Source organism: Lutjanus erythropterus, chromosome 12 (genome assembly GCF_056507025.1).
Source record: "Lutjanus erythropterus isolate fLutEry1 chromosome 12, fLutEry1.hap2, whole genome shotgun sequence".
NCBI classification, from domain to species: domain Eukaryota; kingdom Metazoa; phylum Chordata; class Actinopteri; order Lutjaniformes; family Lutjanidae; genus Lutjanus; species Lutjanus erythropterus.
Window position 1 is genome coordinate 26,208,458 of NC_139328.1, and position 20,306 is coordinate 26,228,763.

General features: G+C 37.2%; 1 protein-coding gene across 1 annotated transcript in view; it reads right to left on the bottom strand.

Annotated features, from left to right (window-relative positions):
• LOC146318071 (receptor-type tyrosine-protein phosphatase N2-like) overlaps positions 1-20,306 on the bottom strand; it is a 299,017-nt gene that overhangs the window by 187,546 nt on the left and 91,165 nt on the right. The window contains exons 10-11 of the mRNA XM_084731518.1: positions 19,379-19,465; positions 863-942 (exon numbers count right to left, since the gene is read on the bottom strand). Of these exons, the coding sequence (XP_084587644.1) occupies positions 863-942; positions 19,379-19,465 (167 nt within the window). The remainder of the gene's footprint in view (positions 1-862; positions 943-19,378; positions 19,466-20,306) is intronic.

Below are 20,306 nucleotides of genomic sequence, written 5' to 3' on the forward strand. Positions count from 1 at the left end.
TGGATACCTGGAGCATTAGATAACAGATTTATCACAGGATAGTAGTAGTAGAGTTAAAATTAAAGGCCCTGTGTTTTCTTTCCATCTTTACAGTGATGTGTTTGGGAAAATGTGACATATGATAACTGTGTAGACTCATTCTATGTGTGAAATTAGCTGACATGTGAAAGGCTGTTTATGTGACAGGGGAGTGGGACTGTTTGTAGTATTTATTTATTTATTTTTTTTCCTTTTTGGTTTAACTTTTTTTGTTCAGGATTTCTGGTTAGTTTGTTTTTGCTATTGTGTGACTTTAGTGTTACAAACATGATTTTCCAGGAATTTAAAAGTTTTCTCAAAAGTTCAGGATTGTTTTTAAGGTACAGCTGATAGTGATTGGTGGTAGCAGTCTTTTTCAGAAAACTCCACAATATCAGATTTTTTTATATTTGTGAAAGGCATTAATGAGCTGACTCATTTCCCAAACAACAAATTTCTGGTGTCCCTTTTTTTTTTTTCCGAGTCTGTTTTTTTAGGCAAACGTCCAACTCTCCGATGGATTTCCACCATGGAGCCAAACATGGCTGCTTGGAGATTTGTGACACAACAGAAAATCCTGCTGGCTTCCTTTCAAAATGGGCCAATACCAAATACTTACCCAAACTAAACCAAACCGTTCACAAAGGAATAGAAAAACTCGCCATGAAGTGCCAGAGTGGGCATGGCAGAGTGCACAGTGAGAGGAAAGGAAAAAAAAATTTACTAGGGAGTCATAAGTTTTGAAAAATGTTCATCTGGGGCCTCAGGTGCAGCAGCAAGCCAATGATAATGGCCTGTCTTTTTCTCTGTCAGTAGAAAGACAACATTACTCAGGAACACCTACCAGCCACGTTGGCCACATCTGCGGTGCTGACGTTCTGAGTGTTCGGGCTCACTTTGAAGGTCACAGCGGGGCCCACCACCCTGTAAAACACACACAAACACACACATAGTGAGAAGCTTTACAAAAGACATCCTCAGAATCTATTTTCCGCGGTGGCGAGGTGTTGTTTTTCAGACGAAGGGAGACAAGGAGTTGTGCTCATTAAAGCTCAGCCATACGTGGCGCTCGAGAAGAAAAAAAAAAAAAAAAGCTTTAACCTGTGGCGATCCTTTAGGCTGTTGCAATCCCCATCACCACGGCGAGATAACCTCTTGAATCTCAATGTAATGCGCCCGGCGGCATTTAAGCATGCTGGGAAATGAAGAGAAGGGGGTCGGGGATGAGAGGATTCTGGTCATCAACAAGAGGACACTCTGATACCTGATTCTCAGACGAGCGAATGCATTTCTAGCAGCCTAGTTTATGATGCATTTACATTTTGATTCAACGCATGGTGATTGCGACGCATATTGTCGTGATGGATGGAAACTGAGGGTGACAGAAACTGGGGCGGTGAGAAAGACAAGAAGAGAGACAACAGGGACAGAAAGTGGACAGAAAGACATCTGTATTATTTTTTCTAGGTGCTTTGGAAGGAGCCTTTCCCCCCTGTTCATCCAACATTCATGCCAATAAAGCAGTTTGAATTGAAACACTGAGGCAGCGATGGAGAGAAGCTGGGTGGTCGGAGGCAGAGCGGAGTCTCCCAATGTGATTAACCTTTTGTTTTTCCTGCTGTAATTCAGGCTAAAGGCCCAGCAGGAAGATATATTACCAGGTTCCCCTCCAAGAAGTATTGTGCCCTGCTATAGGAAGTGACTGCCACTGTAACACTATTATAAAATATGGTGACATCATTAATGGAGCAGGTCCTATCCTAAAGGAACATTCAAGACGTTTTCAGGGATTTAGAAAAGTGCTTTCGTTTCAGGTTGATGGTTTAAACTGTTGCATTCTCACTGTGGGTTTTGAAAGTGTTTTTGCAGGCTGTGCGGTCTGTTCCTTCGGTTAAATTAAAGACAAGAAAAAACTTTTTAAAAACTTTTAAAAATCATAATGCAGGAAAATAAGCAACAAAAGAGAAAAAGAGAAAAGAGAAAAAACAATTCTACTTTTTACCCAAAATGTCCTCAGGGGTGAAGGTTTCATTTAAAAATTCGGGGGTACATGTATTAAATAGGCATTCTAGGGGTCCACCTGCAAGAAATTTTGAGTACAAAATCAAGTTAAACGTTAATATTTTTTTCACTTGCATAATCGGGTCAGAGATCGTCTTGCTGACGGTCAATTTTTACTTGCCCGTCTCTAATAAGTATATTGCAAGACTACTTAACAACTTAATTGTCATGTTTAATTGAGGGCTGCTACAAAATGTCAGAAAATAGTGGAGAATGTCCATCCAGGTTTTTCAGAATGAACTTATCATGTTATACATACAAATAGTACATTAATTCAGCTCATCATTTCAAGTCAAAAGACTCAAGCTGGAAAAACTCAAGTTTATAAGTTCTGAAGAGTTCTGAAAATTAAGAAAAAAGTTAATGAGATAGATCTGGTGACTCCACTAAATCCTGTATGGCTTTTACAGTGTGGATCATGTGTATATATATATAAAGCCTCTAAATATTTCTAGAATACAAAAACCTCCAAAGTCTAAATCTACACACAAGCCAGGACAGATTGCAACCATTGCTCTTGAGGTTGCATTGCCACAACTCTGCTGGAGGTTATGGTGTATCTACGAGTCACATTATAGCAGTTTGTCAAAATAAAAGTCCTCTGCTACTTTAATGCTTTTATAGGGGACAAATGCATATGTCCTAAATATTGAGGGGGACGTGTCCCCTCCAGATTTTATGGCAATGAAAGTCTTTCATGCACAGTCACATGAAACCTAAAATAAGTCACATTCAGAAGTGAAACAAAAACAACAAAACCAAAGATCTTTTCTCCCCTGGGTCTTCTAACAAAATTCATTCATTTTTTCATAGGATTTTTTTATTCAAACTGTCAATCCATCCAGCCAGACATCTTTGGAGGCACTCATCCTATTTTTGCAACACACTTTTTTATCCTATTTCACCAAACGTCAGGTAAAAAAAACTCTAAAGTATCCTCTGGATTAACAGCCTTCGTTTGACATTCCCAGCCATGCAACTGTTATTGTGAGTTTTTAATTGGGTTTCTTGGGCCCTGAGGTCAGTGTATCAAAGAAAAACACGAACAGCAGAAAACTCACAGTAGTCATGTTATACTATTCCAACATTTAAGGTGCAATAACAAACTAATTAGACTGGGTCAAATTAATGATCCCCATGGGGAAACGTGTTGAGACTAAGTGTTTAAAATGACAAAAATAAGAAAACAACTCTCTTCTTTGTGCCTTTTGTTATAAATGTGCTGTCCTGCTCTATGGTATACCTGCTATATTCCACATAATATCTTTCAAATATAAACTGAGCAGCCTAAATGAGACAAAAATTACAAAAAGAGCCTGTCTGAGGAACTCCACACAACACTTCGGCTCATTTTTCTGACCATTATTCCTCCTGCGAGGAATGAGGCCAATATATTTGTCACATCTATGAAGTGATTCATCAGCCGGTGCAGGCGAAGTCTCCGTGTGTGATGAAGAGGCAAAATCACTCATGTTGAGTTGATCACATATCCATCTGTCGGCCTCTGCCACCCAGGGCACCTCCCGCACAAAGACACCACATCGACTTTGAACCTTGTAAATAACCTCGTCACTCACCAGGCCACAGAGGCTCACACGGGGTGATTTATACATCTTCTACTGCTCATATCTATCATTTAGATAAATATTAAAATATATATAGCAACATGTTAGAGATAATATGTAAAATATTTGTATGTTAATGACCAAAACCAAAAGATTCAGATATAAATTTAATGGTCCAGTGTGTAAGATTTACAGGGATTTATTGGCAGAATCAGGCAGAAATTAAATATATTAATTTTTAATGTTTTCAGAAGTATTTCAAAAGTGAGAATCATTATGTTTTTGTTACCTTAGAGTAAGCTGTATTCTATTATATATCTACATGGCCTAGATATACATATATCTATATGGTCATTTTTGGCACATTTCACAGCCACCTAGGTTCCCCTACATGCTTAAAGGAGGATGAGGTGACGTGTTTGCAATCAGTAATTTAACCACTATAAATACCACTACATCCTACACACTGGTCCTTTAAGGCCTTCAAGCCCAGAATCCTGAACATTCAAACACAAATAAAAATCTAGATAAAAAATGTACTTTCTATATTTCTATATGTAAAGCACCGTTCACCTGTCGAAATTCATACTACAAAAAACAGGGGGCAGCACATCACCAGAGTACCTGCTAAACACTGTTATCTTTAGGAACCACCTAAAAACAGGCAGGGGTGCTTTATGTCCTGCATTTTTTATTGGCTTGAATGGGGTCATGTTGTCACTGTTTGCCTAAGCTAGCAAAACCATAACCTAAAAAGTTGTTCATTAATTTATTAACTTATTCCAAGATTAAATATACAAGAGACCTCATGACTAATTGTTTATTCAAACAAAGATAATTTTTATTATTTTATGATCATCAGTTTATGTCGATTTTGGCTCCTTGTATTGCTGGTGTGGCTGCAACCGTGACTAGAATTCTCTGCAGATTTTAAAATGACTTTTAGCTGACTAAATTCTCAAATTGACCATAATTTTATACTAGAAATATGTAGACAAAATAGTGTTGAAATATATATTGGTATTTAGAATCCTAGACTCTCAAACTACTGGTGATATTTGAGCTCCCCCTAGTGGTACTCTGAGGAATCTCCTGAAAATCGAAAAATAAAATAAATTAATTTAAAAACATATAATCAATATACCACAAAATTTCAAATGAAAATACTATGAGAATATATGAACTATGAACTATGAAACTATGAGACTGCTGAACTGCTAAGTTGCATGCTAAGTTCAGTGCATATCTCTTCAACCGAATACATAGATTTCTTTGTCGGGACATCAAAACTGTTATTTCCTCACATTCTGTTGATAACTTCACTTGATTTTTTTATGTTTTAAAGTATAATTCTTTGATGCTGTACTTAGAATAAAAAGTGATAAATTCATGTGCAGACCTTGAAACTTGTAAGAGATTTCTCAATATCACTGGCTAATAAAACTGCCTTCAAACCCATTTATGTGGTTAAAAATGTATTTTCCTTTAGCTGCACACAAATCTGATGCCTTTGTCATTCAGAGGATTTTATTTAACAGCAGCATTATGATGACTGACTGCATGGAAAAAAAACAAGAAAATACTACAGATGATGATGAGGATAACTGAAATGATACATTCTACCATCTGACAATACAAGTGACAGCTACTCTGACGGCGTGATTGACAACAGAAACAAATCCTGTCATGTTTAAAGAGATAAAACAAAACTTTAGTGTTTGGTTGAAAGAATCACAACACATTTATACACTGGATGTTCCTTTTTGTGTATATAGAAGGAAAGGAAAAAAACTTTCAATTTGTAAATGGGGTTTAAAGTGTTTTGGAAGACAATTCTTCAACACAAAGTGGAACAAATACCCTGACATAGTATTTATAATAATTATTTGAGAATGTGTCACATGGTGAAAGTAGTAAAAAAAAATCCTTTATTTAGGAAACCGCAGTAATAGCACAAAGGAAAAACACTCCATTAACATGATAATAAAAGAAGTTCTTATTGCTCTATGCTGCACAAGTTGAGAGGAATCTAATTCTCTAGACAAAGTTTGAAGTCATCATGCCACTCAGCTGAAACAAGTCTGCTTCTCAAAGTTACTGACAAGTTAACACTGAGGATACAAGACTTCACCCAAACAGTCATATTTTATGAGCTTAAGCTGATAGTAAAAGCTGAATTTAAGATACTGTTAGTGAATTTAAGATACTGTTAGTGAACTGGAATAAAAATATATATTTCTGGGGGAAAAGAAGAAAGTCTCCCACAGTGAAAATGAAAAAGACTCAAAACTTCCTGCTATAATGAGAACACTGATCCTTAAAACAACAACATTTTTTTTTTTTTTTTTTTTTTAAGAATTGTGTTCTAAAAATCTTTCTGAAAATTAACTGAAAAATGTCAGATGTTTAGCACAAATCTATTTATTTTGTGCTGTGTTTTTTTTCTTACTGAAACTAATGGAAGACCATTTCCACCAGTGTGGTGAAAAAAACATCTTGTAAGTCATTATCATGAGAATCTTAATGAAAATACTGCTATAGTATCTCAAAATAGTGACTTAGCACATGGGTGTAAATCAGCCTATTCATTAAAAAAAAATTAATTTACACAACACTGACAAAAGGCTACCTATGAATCCATGTACAATCATACGAGCTACCTAACCGACTAGATCACAGTGCAGCTTCTATCCATACTGGCAAATAGCTTAGCTACGTATAACTGAAACATAATGGTAAATTAGTTCTATTATTGTCCCAAGTGAACAGACAATCTTGTGAGCCACAACAGATTGTTTTGTAACTTCAGGAGCAAAAGACTTTGAAATACTCTTAGTACTTCAGCAAAATAATGGCTTAGTATCTCAAAATAATTAATTATTATCTAAAAAATAATGAGAAACTTTCTCAAAATAATGACACTGGGCCCGATCTTACGCTGATCTAAAGCGCAAAGCGAAATGGATTTAATCTAATCAAGGTGTGTCCAAATCTACTTTTGCCGTCTTTTGCCAGGGGTGGAAGTGGTATTTTGCCCTGCCCCACCCCTTGCACTACCAGCGCAAAGCGAGATACATCTATCAGGTGTGCCCAAGTGTCCTCATTAATTCACAAGCGAGTTTAGACTGAACATGCATTAAGCCAATCAGGAAGTCAGTTCTCATCACGTTTAAGAGGCAGGTGCGTCAGCAGCGTAACGGCTTTGCTCTGGGTGTAAAATAGGACCCTTAGTATCTCAAAATCATGACTTTAAGAAAGCATTTTATTATTTTACCATACATACTAAGTCATTGTTTTGCAAAACTAAGTCATTATTTTAAGACAGTAACTCATTATTTTGGCCAAGTTTCTCATTAGTTTGAGATACCAACTCATTATTTTTTAGAAATTTTATAAACTTACAGGTTTTTTTTTTCATTACGTTGGTGGAAATGGGCTTCCATAGACTCACTTTGATTATAAGAATTGTTGAAACAAAACTGATCTGTAGTAAAGCAGACAACACCAATAATGTTCACCTTTAATTTCTATAAAGTTGGGCGTTTAGAACACAAGATTTAGGTAAAATGAAGCTTTTATCCAACATTCACTGTATCCAACTGTTTGTGAAACACAACAGAAATGGTGAAGGCAGACTTCTGCGTTTGTTTCAAATAGATAAAATATATGAGACTAAAAACTGTGATCAAACAACTGATGAAGATTTTTTGCAGTTTTCACACCTCTGACCATCCGTCTACAACCACTCCATCATCCTCATCATCCTCACATGCAGCCAGGCCCACTCTCTCCTCCTAGTGGCGGCTCTTTGATATGACCCTTCAGCTCAGACATACTGTAGACATTACATCACCTCGACCCTCCTGTTTAAAAAAAAAAAAAAAAAAACTTCCAGTCTACACTCAGTGACGGTTACGCAACAGCCATCATTATTCGGCGGCCAGCTACAGTCAAAGGCTCTGCGAAGCCACCCACATCAACGCTTCCCTCCCGCCCTCTTCTTCGCCCTCAACCACTACCAGGCCACCGCGGCAGCTAAAAACATTTCCAAGGCCATTTTGCTGAAAGCGCTCACCGTCAGTGTTATCTAATCAGTATCGAATTGTTCCAAATGAAACGTAAGGCTGTGAGTCATTCTCCAGGTTTGTTTTGTGTCCTGGCTCGGTGTGTAGGCATCGCTTTTATGATTCACATGTTGCCAGTGTGGAAGTTTTGCTGCAGGCTCGCTGAACTGCTGCTCCTCTCTGGCTGCGGCCCCGAGAGGAAACTGTCAGGAAAGGGAAGTTTTGTTGTCTTTGCAGTGGCTGAGGTTGCACAGGTCGCTAACTACTTTGTTCAGAGACATTTTTGTTGTTGTAATATGCTAATCTGGTGCTATTGTGTGAGGTGTGAGGGTGAGGTGCCTGCGGTGTTGCTGTCTGGCAAATGGATGAAAGGCACTTTTCACAGTGGCTAAGATGCACGATAAATGTATGGGAGGGACACATATACTGCTATGACTTTGTACAGTACTTTCAGCTCAGTCACAGTCAATACAACTTCTTACAAATACAATTACATTATATTCTCCATTCTGATAATATAAGGTTCATACTCCCTTACATTAGTAACATTAAAGCACTTTTCAGGCACTTTAAAGGCACCTTAACCAAACATTTCTAGACTGTCGAAGCCTTTATCATCACATTTAAATTGTGATGCTGGACAAAACAGGAAAAACACCAGATTATATTTAAAAATTTTTCCATATTATTATTTTATATTCAAGCATTCTCCTAACTTGAAAAAATATGTTTAAATTAAGCATTTTCCAAACTTTCATGACTTTGTAGGAACCCTAGACAGTTGGTTTCATTTGTCCAGGCTTTGACATACACACCTATGAAATATTTGCCTAAACACAGTGGAATTTATTTTGTGCTGTTCACTAAAATAATACATTTAAAATATTAAACAGCAACATCCTTTTCCTGGAACACTGCCCTGGTTATTTTGAAGAATCCAGAGATTTCTCTGTGAACAGTTTTACTTTAGCTATTTTCTTCCAAAAATGGTGTTTTTTTTAAGTGTATTTTAATTTAGTGCATTAAATCAAAACTTTTGGGATATTGGGGTGAAATTGCCCTTTAAAATCAAGGCAGACTGACATAAAAAAAATGTGTCATGTATTTTCTCAGATCAAGTGATTTTTTTTTTTGTTGTTGATACAAGTTATTTATTTCTATTCCTGCAAGATACTGAAACTCAGTTTGAAATGAAAACTGCACTAAAACACTCTAAAATAATACTTTTACTTAAAATTAGGCTTTTCAGAGAAAATTTGGGCTAAATCTATCATTTTTGACTGAAATGGCCCTTTAAAAACATAGAAGGCTAACATCTATGTTTAAAAAATGTTAAGAAAGAGACAGACATTACTTCACCAGTTTAAGTTGGCATAAATTTACATTTCACTTTCTAAATGAAAGGCTTGAATTGCTATTAATTCACATGTATTTTTCTTTACCTTCATGTTTCAGTGGGGGAGTGTTGAGTAGTGTGCTGACCTGCTGGGAACAGGCCGCGTTAAACCAGTGTTACATGACTGACTTGTCATCTGTCCCTGCAGCCACTCGACTAATAAAACTCCCCTTAAGATGATCTGAAGCTTTCTGAGCTGAGCTGAACTCCAGAGCCCGACTGCGTCCTTCAGATTAATAAAAGCACATCAGGTAATCAATGGGGATGATAATACAGTATATTATCTCCATTACAGCAATGTAAATAGATGTTAAAGCAGCACTGCTCATGTAAGAGTTTCTTTTTTTTTCTTTATCTGTTGGTTCAATGCTCTTAAAGTATTCGATCTTAACTGATGTGAAATAAATGCAGCGTACATCCAAAGACCAAGTTTGAGTTTGAATAAATATTCTTACAGTAAAACTCAAGACAGCTCAGCTAAGGTTAGTGAACTGCAGGTTTATATGCTGATGCACCATACAACAATATAAATACAACTTACTACTGTTTTAAACACTATTTTATTCTTAGCAGGGCTCAAGAATAACATGTAGAGCATCATGGGAGTTACAGCTCTGTGTTAAGAATAAATAAATCCCTTTAGCAGCTACTAAAATAGAGCGGTGAAGTTCTTAATGGTAAAGGTTCTTGACTGATCAGTACTGAAATATTGATAAGATCCTGGACAAACAATATTACTCTCAGTCTTTATGTAACATTATATATACAGCTGACAGGGAAAACCGTTCAAAAGTTTGAGATCACGTTATGTTTACGTTTGATGAAAAAGCAGTTAAACGTAATATCTCAGGAAACTATTTCATTTTTTTTCTGCAAAAATTTAATAATAAAATAACTGTTTCACTTTTCAAAGCTTTTATTTGCCATGTCTTTATTTTTGCTCCAAATTATGGGGAGCAGTATCAATAAGAGTATCGATGAGCAGTATCGATATCTCTATCAACAAAACAATATAACTTCAATTATGCATTAACTAAATGTCACCTAAATGTCTAACCTGTACAGCAAAAATCACTATGTTTTTAAAAGTAATTTAGTCACTTGTTCAGAAAATGTGATTTTATAAATAGAAGTGAAAAGCCTCCCGGTATTGAGATAGTAATTATTTATAATATGTCCTGTAAAATAGTACTACCTTATTCTGTCCTGTTTGAGGATTTAGATATGCAAATATCTTAAATTTATCTTGTGCAGTCAAGCTTTGTTCAGACGCACAACTTTATAAATTCTAATTACGATTCCACAGTTTTAAAAACTGGAAAACTGCTTGCTTAACTTTGGAGAAATATGTTTAAATGAAGCACAGAACATTTGTAATATTTTAATTTGACTGAATGATGCAACCATAAAAAACATGTCATCTTGAATTTGAATATTTCACTCATTGTAAACATCAGATAGCTTCAGTGAAGAGCGCAAAAACAAGTTACACAGTTGATACAGAACGGACGACAGAATAATATCATTTCTGTAATCTTATATAATGAGAAATATAACGGGGAAACTGGATTTTAAGTCGTTAAAGGTGAGAAAAAAGCTGTGGAAACCAGTTGTTGGTGGTGTGGAGGAGCAGAGCGGTAAAAACCAGAGGCATGCTGGGTAAATCAGGAGTGTCAGCAGGCTCAGTGTCAGTGTAAAGCCTTTGTTTCTGGGCTTACTTATTCTGGTGGAAGTGACTGCCGTTGCCACAGCGGTGAGGAGCCGGACGGCCCTGGAAAATAAGCGTGGCGCCTCTGACAAATTGTCAAGGCGGCTCCCCCTGCTGGGCTTTCACTGCGCTCGCAACAAAAGAGACCCCCGGCTTTCTCCCTCTCTCTCCCTCCCTGTATCTATATCTCTCCCTGTGTCGCTCTGTCGCTTTCTCTGCCTCCAATCCATCACCCTCCCCAGTGTAGGGCTCCCTCCTTTCATTCCCAGAATAGGAGAACAAAGACAAAAGGTGCATTAGAACAGGAGAACAGTACGGGCCACCCAGGGACTCAATACAGCAGCCGAGCAGCGCGGCGAGGTGCCTCGGGAACAACGGGGCTGGGGGGGGGGGCAGAGAGAGAGTGTCTGAAGGTATGTGTGTGTGTGAGTGTGTGTGTGAGTGTGTGTGTGTGTGTGTGAATCGCACGACCCCAAGCCACCCAATCCCCACCTGTCCGCACAAACTCTCAAATACATGAATTCTTCCTTCTCTGTCTTACTTCAGTTCAAGTTTAATTCGGTTTATCGAGACTGTAGAGTGAATTTACTGCATGAAAACCTCAGTACACGCACCCTAACAGCATTAGAGTTCAGAAATCACCATATTGCCAGTGTTTATATCAGTTTAACACTGTAAAAAGTTTCAGCCAGCCGCTGCAGAGCCACATCACTTCTTGGAGGACAAACACATTATCTAATCAGCACTGGCTGACACCGAGTGTCTGTCATTGGAAAATCAATACTTGATAATACCATGAAAATATGCTGCTCTAACAAGATAACAGAGCAATAATCCAAAATTATTCTACACATATCAAAGTAGTCACAATTTCATGACTGTCTGAAAATCTCTCTTCAAACCGAAATTCCACGTTGTGTAATACTACACAACACGTAATACACATAATGTTAATGTTAACATTGCATAGTTTTGTCAATGAAAAATTTCATTATGTACATACATGTACATACACACCCTGAACACCAGCTGTTTAAGCTCCTCCCATCAGGCAGTTGCTTACGATACGGTACTTTTCCTGTTATTTTTATTGCTAATAACTTATTTAATTCCCCTTTATTCTATTATTATATGTGAAAATACAAACACAGAGCACCATTTGAGGATGACACAATTGCAAATTCTTTGAGCCTACACAAAGGAAAGATAGGGAAGTTCTTGAATCTTGAATGCATGATACAAGACTGAAGTTACACAAATGTCAAATTTGAAAACTTAACAAATAACAAAAAAGGGGTGGGGGCATTTTTACAAGACTTGTTAATTATTTTTCCTTTGCTTTTTTTGTTTGGCTGTTCTGTTGAGCATTGTGGAAGTACTGTGTCTATTGTACACAACTGAACACTTACTGTTTGAAAGTACACTTCATTCTGCTATTTTCCACTGAAAAACTACTTACTCGAAGGTTAGAATAGATAGATAGATAGATAGATAGATAGATAGATAGATAGATAGATAGATAGATAGATAGATAGATAGATAGATAGATAGATAGATAGATATTTTTTTAAATAAAGTTTATTTTCCAACTCTCAAGACTTGATGTGAACTCTGAAAGGAGGTATCACAAAAGAATGAAAACTGAGACATATAGAGCATGTTAAACATGAACTCTGGTAAAACTGTGTACTATCATGTCAAAATTTTGTATTGGTTTTACTGAAATAGGTTAAATTGCTGTGAAGCAATGTCTTCTCAAATACTTTAATGTATCAGGTGAGAAAGTTTAAAATTCCTTTACTCATACATGCAAAGATTACCAGCCAGCCATGACATACTTTTCTAATATCTGTCTAATGTGTGTTGCCACAGTTTCTATGGTCTTTGTAATAAACGCGTCATTTGAAAGAAAAGGTACATGTGCTTTGATGAGCAGGTGCATAACAACGGGCACAGTGTCAACGAAGGAGGAGAGTAATTGGAAGGTGGCACATCATTTTATATCTAACCAAAACAGCTGGAGGGGGACGACAAAGTGAGAAGCTGTGATGATCTATTTCATTAGCTTGATTGGCTTCCTGGCAATTTGGAAGTGCCATGAGGAACAGCTTTGTAGGTTTGACAAGACTACAAAACATCACTAAAAGTCACTCAGTCATATCAAGAACCACAAGATACTTTCACAAACTCAAAATTAGTCAAATTTTAAAAGACATAAAGAAAGCAGTTGATTATTGGAATATTACAACATATTGGATGTACTTACTTTCAGTTTTGCCTCCAAATAAATGCTCTAGATAATGTGGATAAACTGTTGGCTTGTTTACAAGCTGTCTGACTGCATGGCCAAATGGGCTTGTGACCCCCTTAAAGGGACAGTTCACCCCAAATCAAAAATACATATTTTTCCTGTCTACTTTTTAGTGCTACTATGTATGCATCTAGATAGAAAGATTTAATGTGTGTTGCAGATTTTGGAGATATCAGCAATAGAGATGTTTTGTTGTGAGCAGTTTCATGCAGGAATTATTTTCCTTTTACTGAACTACACCCTCTTAACTGTATCACAGTGCAGAAGGAAGCATTCATCTACTCATGGATGAAAAGCTCGCACTCGTGACAGTGCAGGATATAAAGTAATGGCGTCCTCCTCGGCTGAGCTGTAACCTCTCGTCCATGAGTAGATGCACGCTTCCTACGGTGCAGTTCGGTAGAGCGAAAGTAGCACATGAAACTGCTCACAACAAGGTCTTTGGATTATCGTAAGTAACCAGGTCATGAATTCTGGAAAGAGACATTGCTGTTGAGTTTTTCAAATGTATTTTTTTGGTGGACTTTGAAAACAGGGACTTTCAAAGCAGGTGGGAGGCAGAGGACCTGTTTGTTGACATCAGAGGTAAACCTGTGTATCCTGTTTGTGGAGCTTATGTGGCCGTAATTAAAAGATATAACAAAAGACAGTACTATTAGATATAACATGAGGACAAGTACAAAAACCTGGACACACAGCAGAAGCTAAAGAAGGCAGAAGAGTTAAAAAGAGTCTGGTGTCACAGGTGTTCACAAAAGCAAAATCACAAAATGAAGCTGCCGTGAAAGCTAGTTTTATAGTGGCAGAGGAGATGGCCAAATCAGCCCGGCCATTTACGGAGGGAGAGATTTTGAAGCGTTGCATGACTAAAGTGTGCGACACCTTGTGTCCAGACAAAAAGCAAGCATTTTCAAATATAAGCCCCAGCAGAAATACTGTTGCGTAACATGTGAGCTTAAATATTTTGAGCTGAAATATTCTCATTTTGCTTTATGTCATTGTTGAAGAAAAAAAATATTTAATATTTTATTTATTTTATTGAGGAAAAAGTTGTTGCAGTCTGGCTGTTCATATTTCTGAATACAACAAAGTAAGTTTTAGACTGTTCAAGAAATGTGAATCCTGTTTGGCCCGTGACTGTGTTTTAAATTCTGGCCCCTGTTTTAAGGCATCACAAGCTAAAAAGGTGAGGCAATCAGACAGGTTGTAAACAAGCAAACAGTTTATCCAGATCATCTAAATCATCTTGTTTCGAGGTAAAATTGTCTGTTAACAAAACAAAAATGTCCATCATAACACAGGAAAACCTTGTGCATACACAACAACAGAAAGAATGACAAGTCAAAGTCGAACCAGACAGTATACTACAGATAGTTTGCACTAATCTTCACCTTCACCTCTCACAACTGAGTTTGACTAACTTTGAATTTTTTTTTTGGTGCACTGAGAACGACAAGCTGTGTGTCATCTAGAGAAGGCAAACATTTTTACAGCCAATATCTCTAAAACTCTGCAACTCACCCCAAAACTATCTAGATAAATAAACAGTACTACAGGTAAGAAGAAAAATATGTATTTTTGATTTTGGGGTGAACTATCCCTTTAATTTGAAGCACGTTTTAGGTCTGAAGAGCCGATTAAAAAACTCTCAACAATCTCAACAATTAACTATCAGGTATAATTTTATCATTATTGACAGGCGATGGACAAAATTTTGGGAAAAGACTCAAGTTGAAATAAAAATTAGTGCACGCCTTTTATTTCTTATAAGATTATTTTTATGTTTGGATGAAACTTGTTCTGTCCCTCACTGCCTAAAGCTTTTTAACTGTGACCATTGAGGCCTGTACAGAAACACGCACACACACACACACACACACACACACACACACACACTTATAAGTGCACATACAATACAAAATACACTGTCTGTACACGGACTCTAATCCCCAGCAGTCGGTTCAACTGCAAACCACTGCAGCAGCTCTTGTTTTGCCGTTGCAGCTCACCGCATTGAAAATGTTCACAACCCACTGCAAAGTCACCTGTGGGGCAAAAATATACCAACAACTCTGAAAAGGACAGAGAGAAGAGAGAGGGAGAGAGATTGAAAGTGACAGACAAAGAGAAAAAGAGAGAGAAGACAGAAACAGATTGAGACAGACTAAGAAAGAAGCAGATTGAAAAGGAAAGAAGAAGAAGTGGAAACAGAGTAATGGAGGCAGAGACAGAGAAAAATAGATAATGACAGAGAAAGAGTGAGAGACACAGAAAGACACAGAGTGGAGAGAGGGAGAGAGGGTTCAGGCAGAGTTCAGTCTCATTAATAAATGATTGCAGTTAGCGGCAGCTCGACTCCAACATGTCAATAACGCGGACGAGCAGCTCTCATTGCTTTCTTTCCCCCCCAGAGCAGGAAAAAATGTTGACAGAATGAAAATCAGGCGACGTCCTTGGATTTCTACTCTGTAAGGGCACTGTTTTTTTTTTTTTTTTCACTTCTGATTTTAATGCCTTGTGCCACTGGAAAATCTCTCTGCTTTGATCCCACTGCTTTGCCCTCTCTGATCTGACATGCTGGGGGGTAACAGCAGAGGAGACGATGCTGCTCATCTTCCTCGGGTGAATATCTGAAGAGTCTCTGTATGTGATGCTCGCCCTCTGAGAAAATTGCCGCCCACTTGAGCCCAGAGGTACAAGATGTTTTATGTCGGGAATGTAAAGGACACTATAGAGATGATGAGTCATGCACAGACCTTTGCCCCTTCACTATTTCTAGTCTGAGTACTGAGTCCTTTGTGATTCTGAAATGTTATACTGATGAATGTGAAGTGTTTTCCAGATGTAAATCTTAATTTAATTCAGTTGCTTGGCTGTCTGACAGCTGGCAGGGCTTCATGTCCACAGGCACTGTTATTTTACAGGACAGAGAGAGTTTTAGAAGGACATTATAAGCATTAACTGCTTTTACTTTTAGCATCCAGGACACACTGCTGGAGCTGTAACTTTGTATGTGTATGTGCTGGTTTACTAAAGATTGTGTGGCTCACACAACTCATCTTCCTTACAGGAACCAAAAAAGGTGACCTCCACAACTATTTTTTTTTTATTTTTTTTATTTTGATGGTTAAATTTAGTTTTATGTTCTGGTTAGTCATGCAGATAGATCTGATGTAAACCAGGAATAATGTTAATTATGTCAGCTTTTTGTTATTTAATCTTTGTTTTAGTTTACTTAAAGTCTGGGCATTTTAGTCTTATATTTGCTGATATTTTAGTCATCAGACTGAACATTGCAATAAATCTAGTCTAATCTAATCTGACACTGTACCACACTCATCTGCGGAACAAAAAGGTGTGAGATCCACAACTTGTGTGTAGTGTTTATTTTTAAGTTTTGACTTTGTTTTATGTGAAAGTTAGTCGTGCAGATTTGATGTTTGAAGAAATAATAAGCCTGAAATAGTGTTAATTTTGTTACCCATTTTTAAATTAATTTTATTTTTTATTTATTTGTCTCAAAATGATTAATCATTTAAAATACTTGGTGATTAATTAGTAAGTTGCAACTAAGCAATTAATGAACTAATTGTTGCAGCTCTGGTAAAGTCCATTTGTGTGACATCATGAATCATGCTCATATGTCCATGCCTTACACTGAAATTCATGGCGAGCAGAGAGAAACTCTCCACTTTTAGCTGAAAACTTTCTGTGCTGTTAATGTATATTAAAACACACTACTGCATTGCTGTGAACGTACAGTTAAATATCCTAATTCCACAGCAGCATACTGATAAATTACAGTAATATATGGCATACTGTGAGGTCACAGCATACAGCTGTCATTTTACAATACTTCACTGTAAAATACTTTACTGTGAAAGTAATGCCATTAGTAGCCAGGAATTTACTGTAAAAGTACATTCAAATAATTTACAGTGTGATCTGAGGAACACAAAGCACAGTGTAGACCTGATGAATCATGTACAGACCTTTGCCCCTTCCGTATTTCTAGCAGTCTTTTGTGATTTTGTTATAATGATGAATGGGAAGTGTTTTCCAGATGTAAATCTTAATTTAATTCAACTACTTGGCCGTCTGACAGCTGGCAGAGTTTCATGTCCAGGGGCACCATTCAATAACAGGGCAGAGAGAGTTTTAGAATGACATTATAAGAAAATGCTTTTATTTTTAACTGTCTGAACACACTGCTGGAGCTGAATCTTTATATGTGTAAGTGCTAGTTTACTATAGATCGTGTCGACCCAAACTTGGCCATCGCAACTTTAACTGTTCATTTTGAAGTTTAAACATAATTTTTATGTTATAATTAGTCAGGTTTTTATTAATTATTAATTTAGTCTTTGTTCAGACCTTGTTAGTTTTTATCACATTTAGTTCGCTAAAAAGGCTGGGAATTTTAGTGACACCACGACTAACCCTAACCCTAATCAACAACGTAACGTCTCATTAACCTATCTCAGTTTTTTCATGGTGGGCCTAAATGTGTCTGTTCAGGTTTGTGGTTTTCTTACCAGCTATTTTATGGCCACATTGCCTCCTTTCTGATAACACAATGCTTTTATTCCTCAGTGAAGAAAAAACGGCCCCAAACTTGCTTTCTGTAAAATAGTTTATGTAAATTAGGGCGAGGTCTGACTGGGCTCATCGTGTGCTGCTGGTGTAGTTCTGATATGGTACAAGAAACTGAACTGCTGCAATGGAAAAAAACTAGCTAAAATAAAGAGCAATTTTGGTGACATTTGTATTTTTAAACTACATTCTAGTATCTTTTTTATCAATAATATTGCCTGTTGATCTAGTCTCAGTTAATGTTTAATGACAATGGTACTGTTTCATCATCGCCTCTTTTTAGTTGTGGACTGAAACTAACATTATGCTAGAATTCTGCTTCTATGAAGATACACGTAAATGTATCTGCGGACTTTTGGAAATAAAACGTCTTAGAATACATCTTTACATCATCATAAGTCTTTGAATGACCCCCATGCATGTTTGTCTGTGTGCAGCTCAAAGAAACATGTCACAAGCCTGAATGGCCTCGGAAATAAAAGTAGTCAATAAAATGTCTAGCAAAGGACACTGAGACAACTTTGTATGTGTTCTTGTATATGTATCTCTGACAGGTAAGTAACATGATTGACATTAATCACAATCAGTTTACTGAGATTATCTCCCCTTGTGGATGAGTGGTGAATATTTGGTATTACAGCATCCTGTAACCTCATTAGAGACAAGTATATATAAGCTAAATAACTACTATCTGTCATTATCAACATCATCACACCAATAAAAAGTGTTTTTTTTCAAATGGGGCAGAGGTGGCCTAAAGGTTAGAGAAGTGAGCTTGTGACTGGAAGGTCGCCGGCAGGGTAAATCTTGGTGGGGAAACTGAAAGGCAGCACTTGCCCCTCCCTCATTTCCTTTGCCTTTGAGCAAGTCCCTTAACCCCAACCGCTCCAGTGGAGCTGCTCAGGGGCCGGCAGATAAGACTGTGGTTGTACTGGGCAGCTTCCAGGTGTGAATGTGTGACTGTCTAAATGTGATCAGGGCATTCCTGAATGAATGAATTCCTGAGAGCCTCACTCTCAGTGAAACTACTGAAATTTACTGACATAAATTGAAATGTCATTTTTTTCCTGGTTATGTAATCATAATTTAAGTTGAACAGATTTATAAGACTGATAAACTGAGATTCAAAACTCATGTCTGTATATTTCTGCACCATTTTGATATCCAGAAAGGGCGAGGGGTCTACAGCATCGATTCTTTTTTGATGCTTGTGTGAAAATCTGACGTCTATTTGAATGAGGAACTGCATAAGTTGGAAAATGCTAAAGCCAGAAGCATGAAACTGCTGGGTTTATGTTTGTGAAAATAAATGAATGGTATAAAATGTGTCACTTCCACTGTGCTGGCTCTGTTCGAACAGACTTTATTTACTGGCATTTTTAACCAGAGCAGGTGTGAACTGATCAATCATCTCAATAGCAATAGAGTGGTAGCAAACACAGCAAATGTGCAGGTTTGTGTTTTTTAATGATACTCCAACAGACAATTGGACAAGTGAATGGTTTAAGCCTGGAGAAAATATACTAGCTGTAGGTTAGATGGTGACTTTCAGCCCCCACTGCTCTCTCTCTATGAGAACAAACAGCATTAACACAGCAGGAAGGAGCGTGTACCATGTGTTTTTCTGCTTAAGTGTGGAAAAAAAAAAGCAGCAATACGTACGAGAGCTCGGCAAAGTCAGTCATCTGGATTTTAGCCATGCGAGCCAGGATCTCCATCAGGTGGAGGCCTTCATCCGTCTGGAGCCCACTGATGAAGAGAAGGAAGAGGAAGAGCATAGAAGGAGAAGGAGAATGGAGGGTGATAAGGCATGAAAGAGGGGGGAAAAGGTACAGACAGTGAGAAAAACAATGCAAATTAAATAAAACTCATGCTAAAGAATAAAACACAACAGTCAAAGTTGTCAAAAATGATATTACATAATCAAACATTAAATCACCAGCATCTTGGGAAATTACTCAGCTTATTTTTAATTGATTTTATTTTATATTAGTGATACAAAAAGCATCTCTAGTAGATGTAAGTTTTTCTGTCAGTCATTTTTTTTTTTACAATTACTAAGCTAACCAACAAAACTTCAATAGAACTTCAATTTTGATTAGAAAATCCATAATATATGTAAATAGAGGGCAATTTTTCTCTTCTTGTTAACGTCAGAAAACTTTGAAGTACATGCAGCACACTGAAATGATTAGAGAAAATAGTTTTTCTTCCAGTCTGTTTAGATTAGACTCGTGGCAACGTCAGGTAAACACTAATGAGGGCAAATGAAATTCTTTGAAATTCAAATGTGTGTTAAATTAAAGCTTTTTTTAATTTGTTGCTTCCTAATTTAGCAAAATCACAACCTGTACTTTGTGCGGAAAACATTTCTCTCCAGAACCCACTCATACTTTCATTTTTTGTGACAGCTGGATAATGGAATGCCTTGAGGAATAAAAGTACGAGAAAGAAAAAGTGACAAACATATTCAGAGTTTGACATGGCAGACTAGATGCTCACAAGATTACGGTTAAGAGAAATTTGGGCAGATACTAAATATCTCTGTACATCTCAGGGTAACGAGACAAGAAAAAGTTGGGGAAAGGGG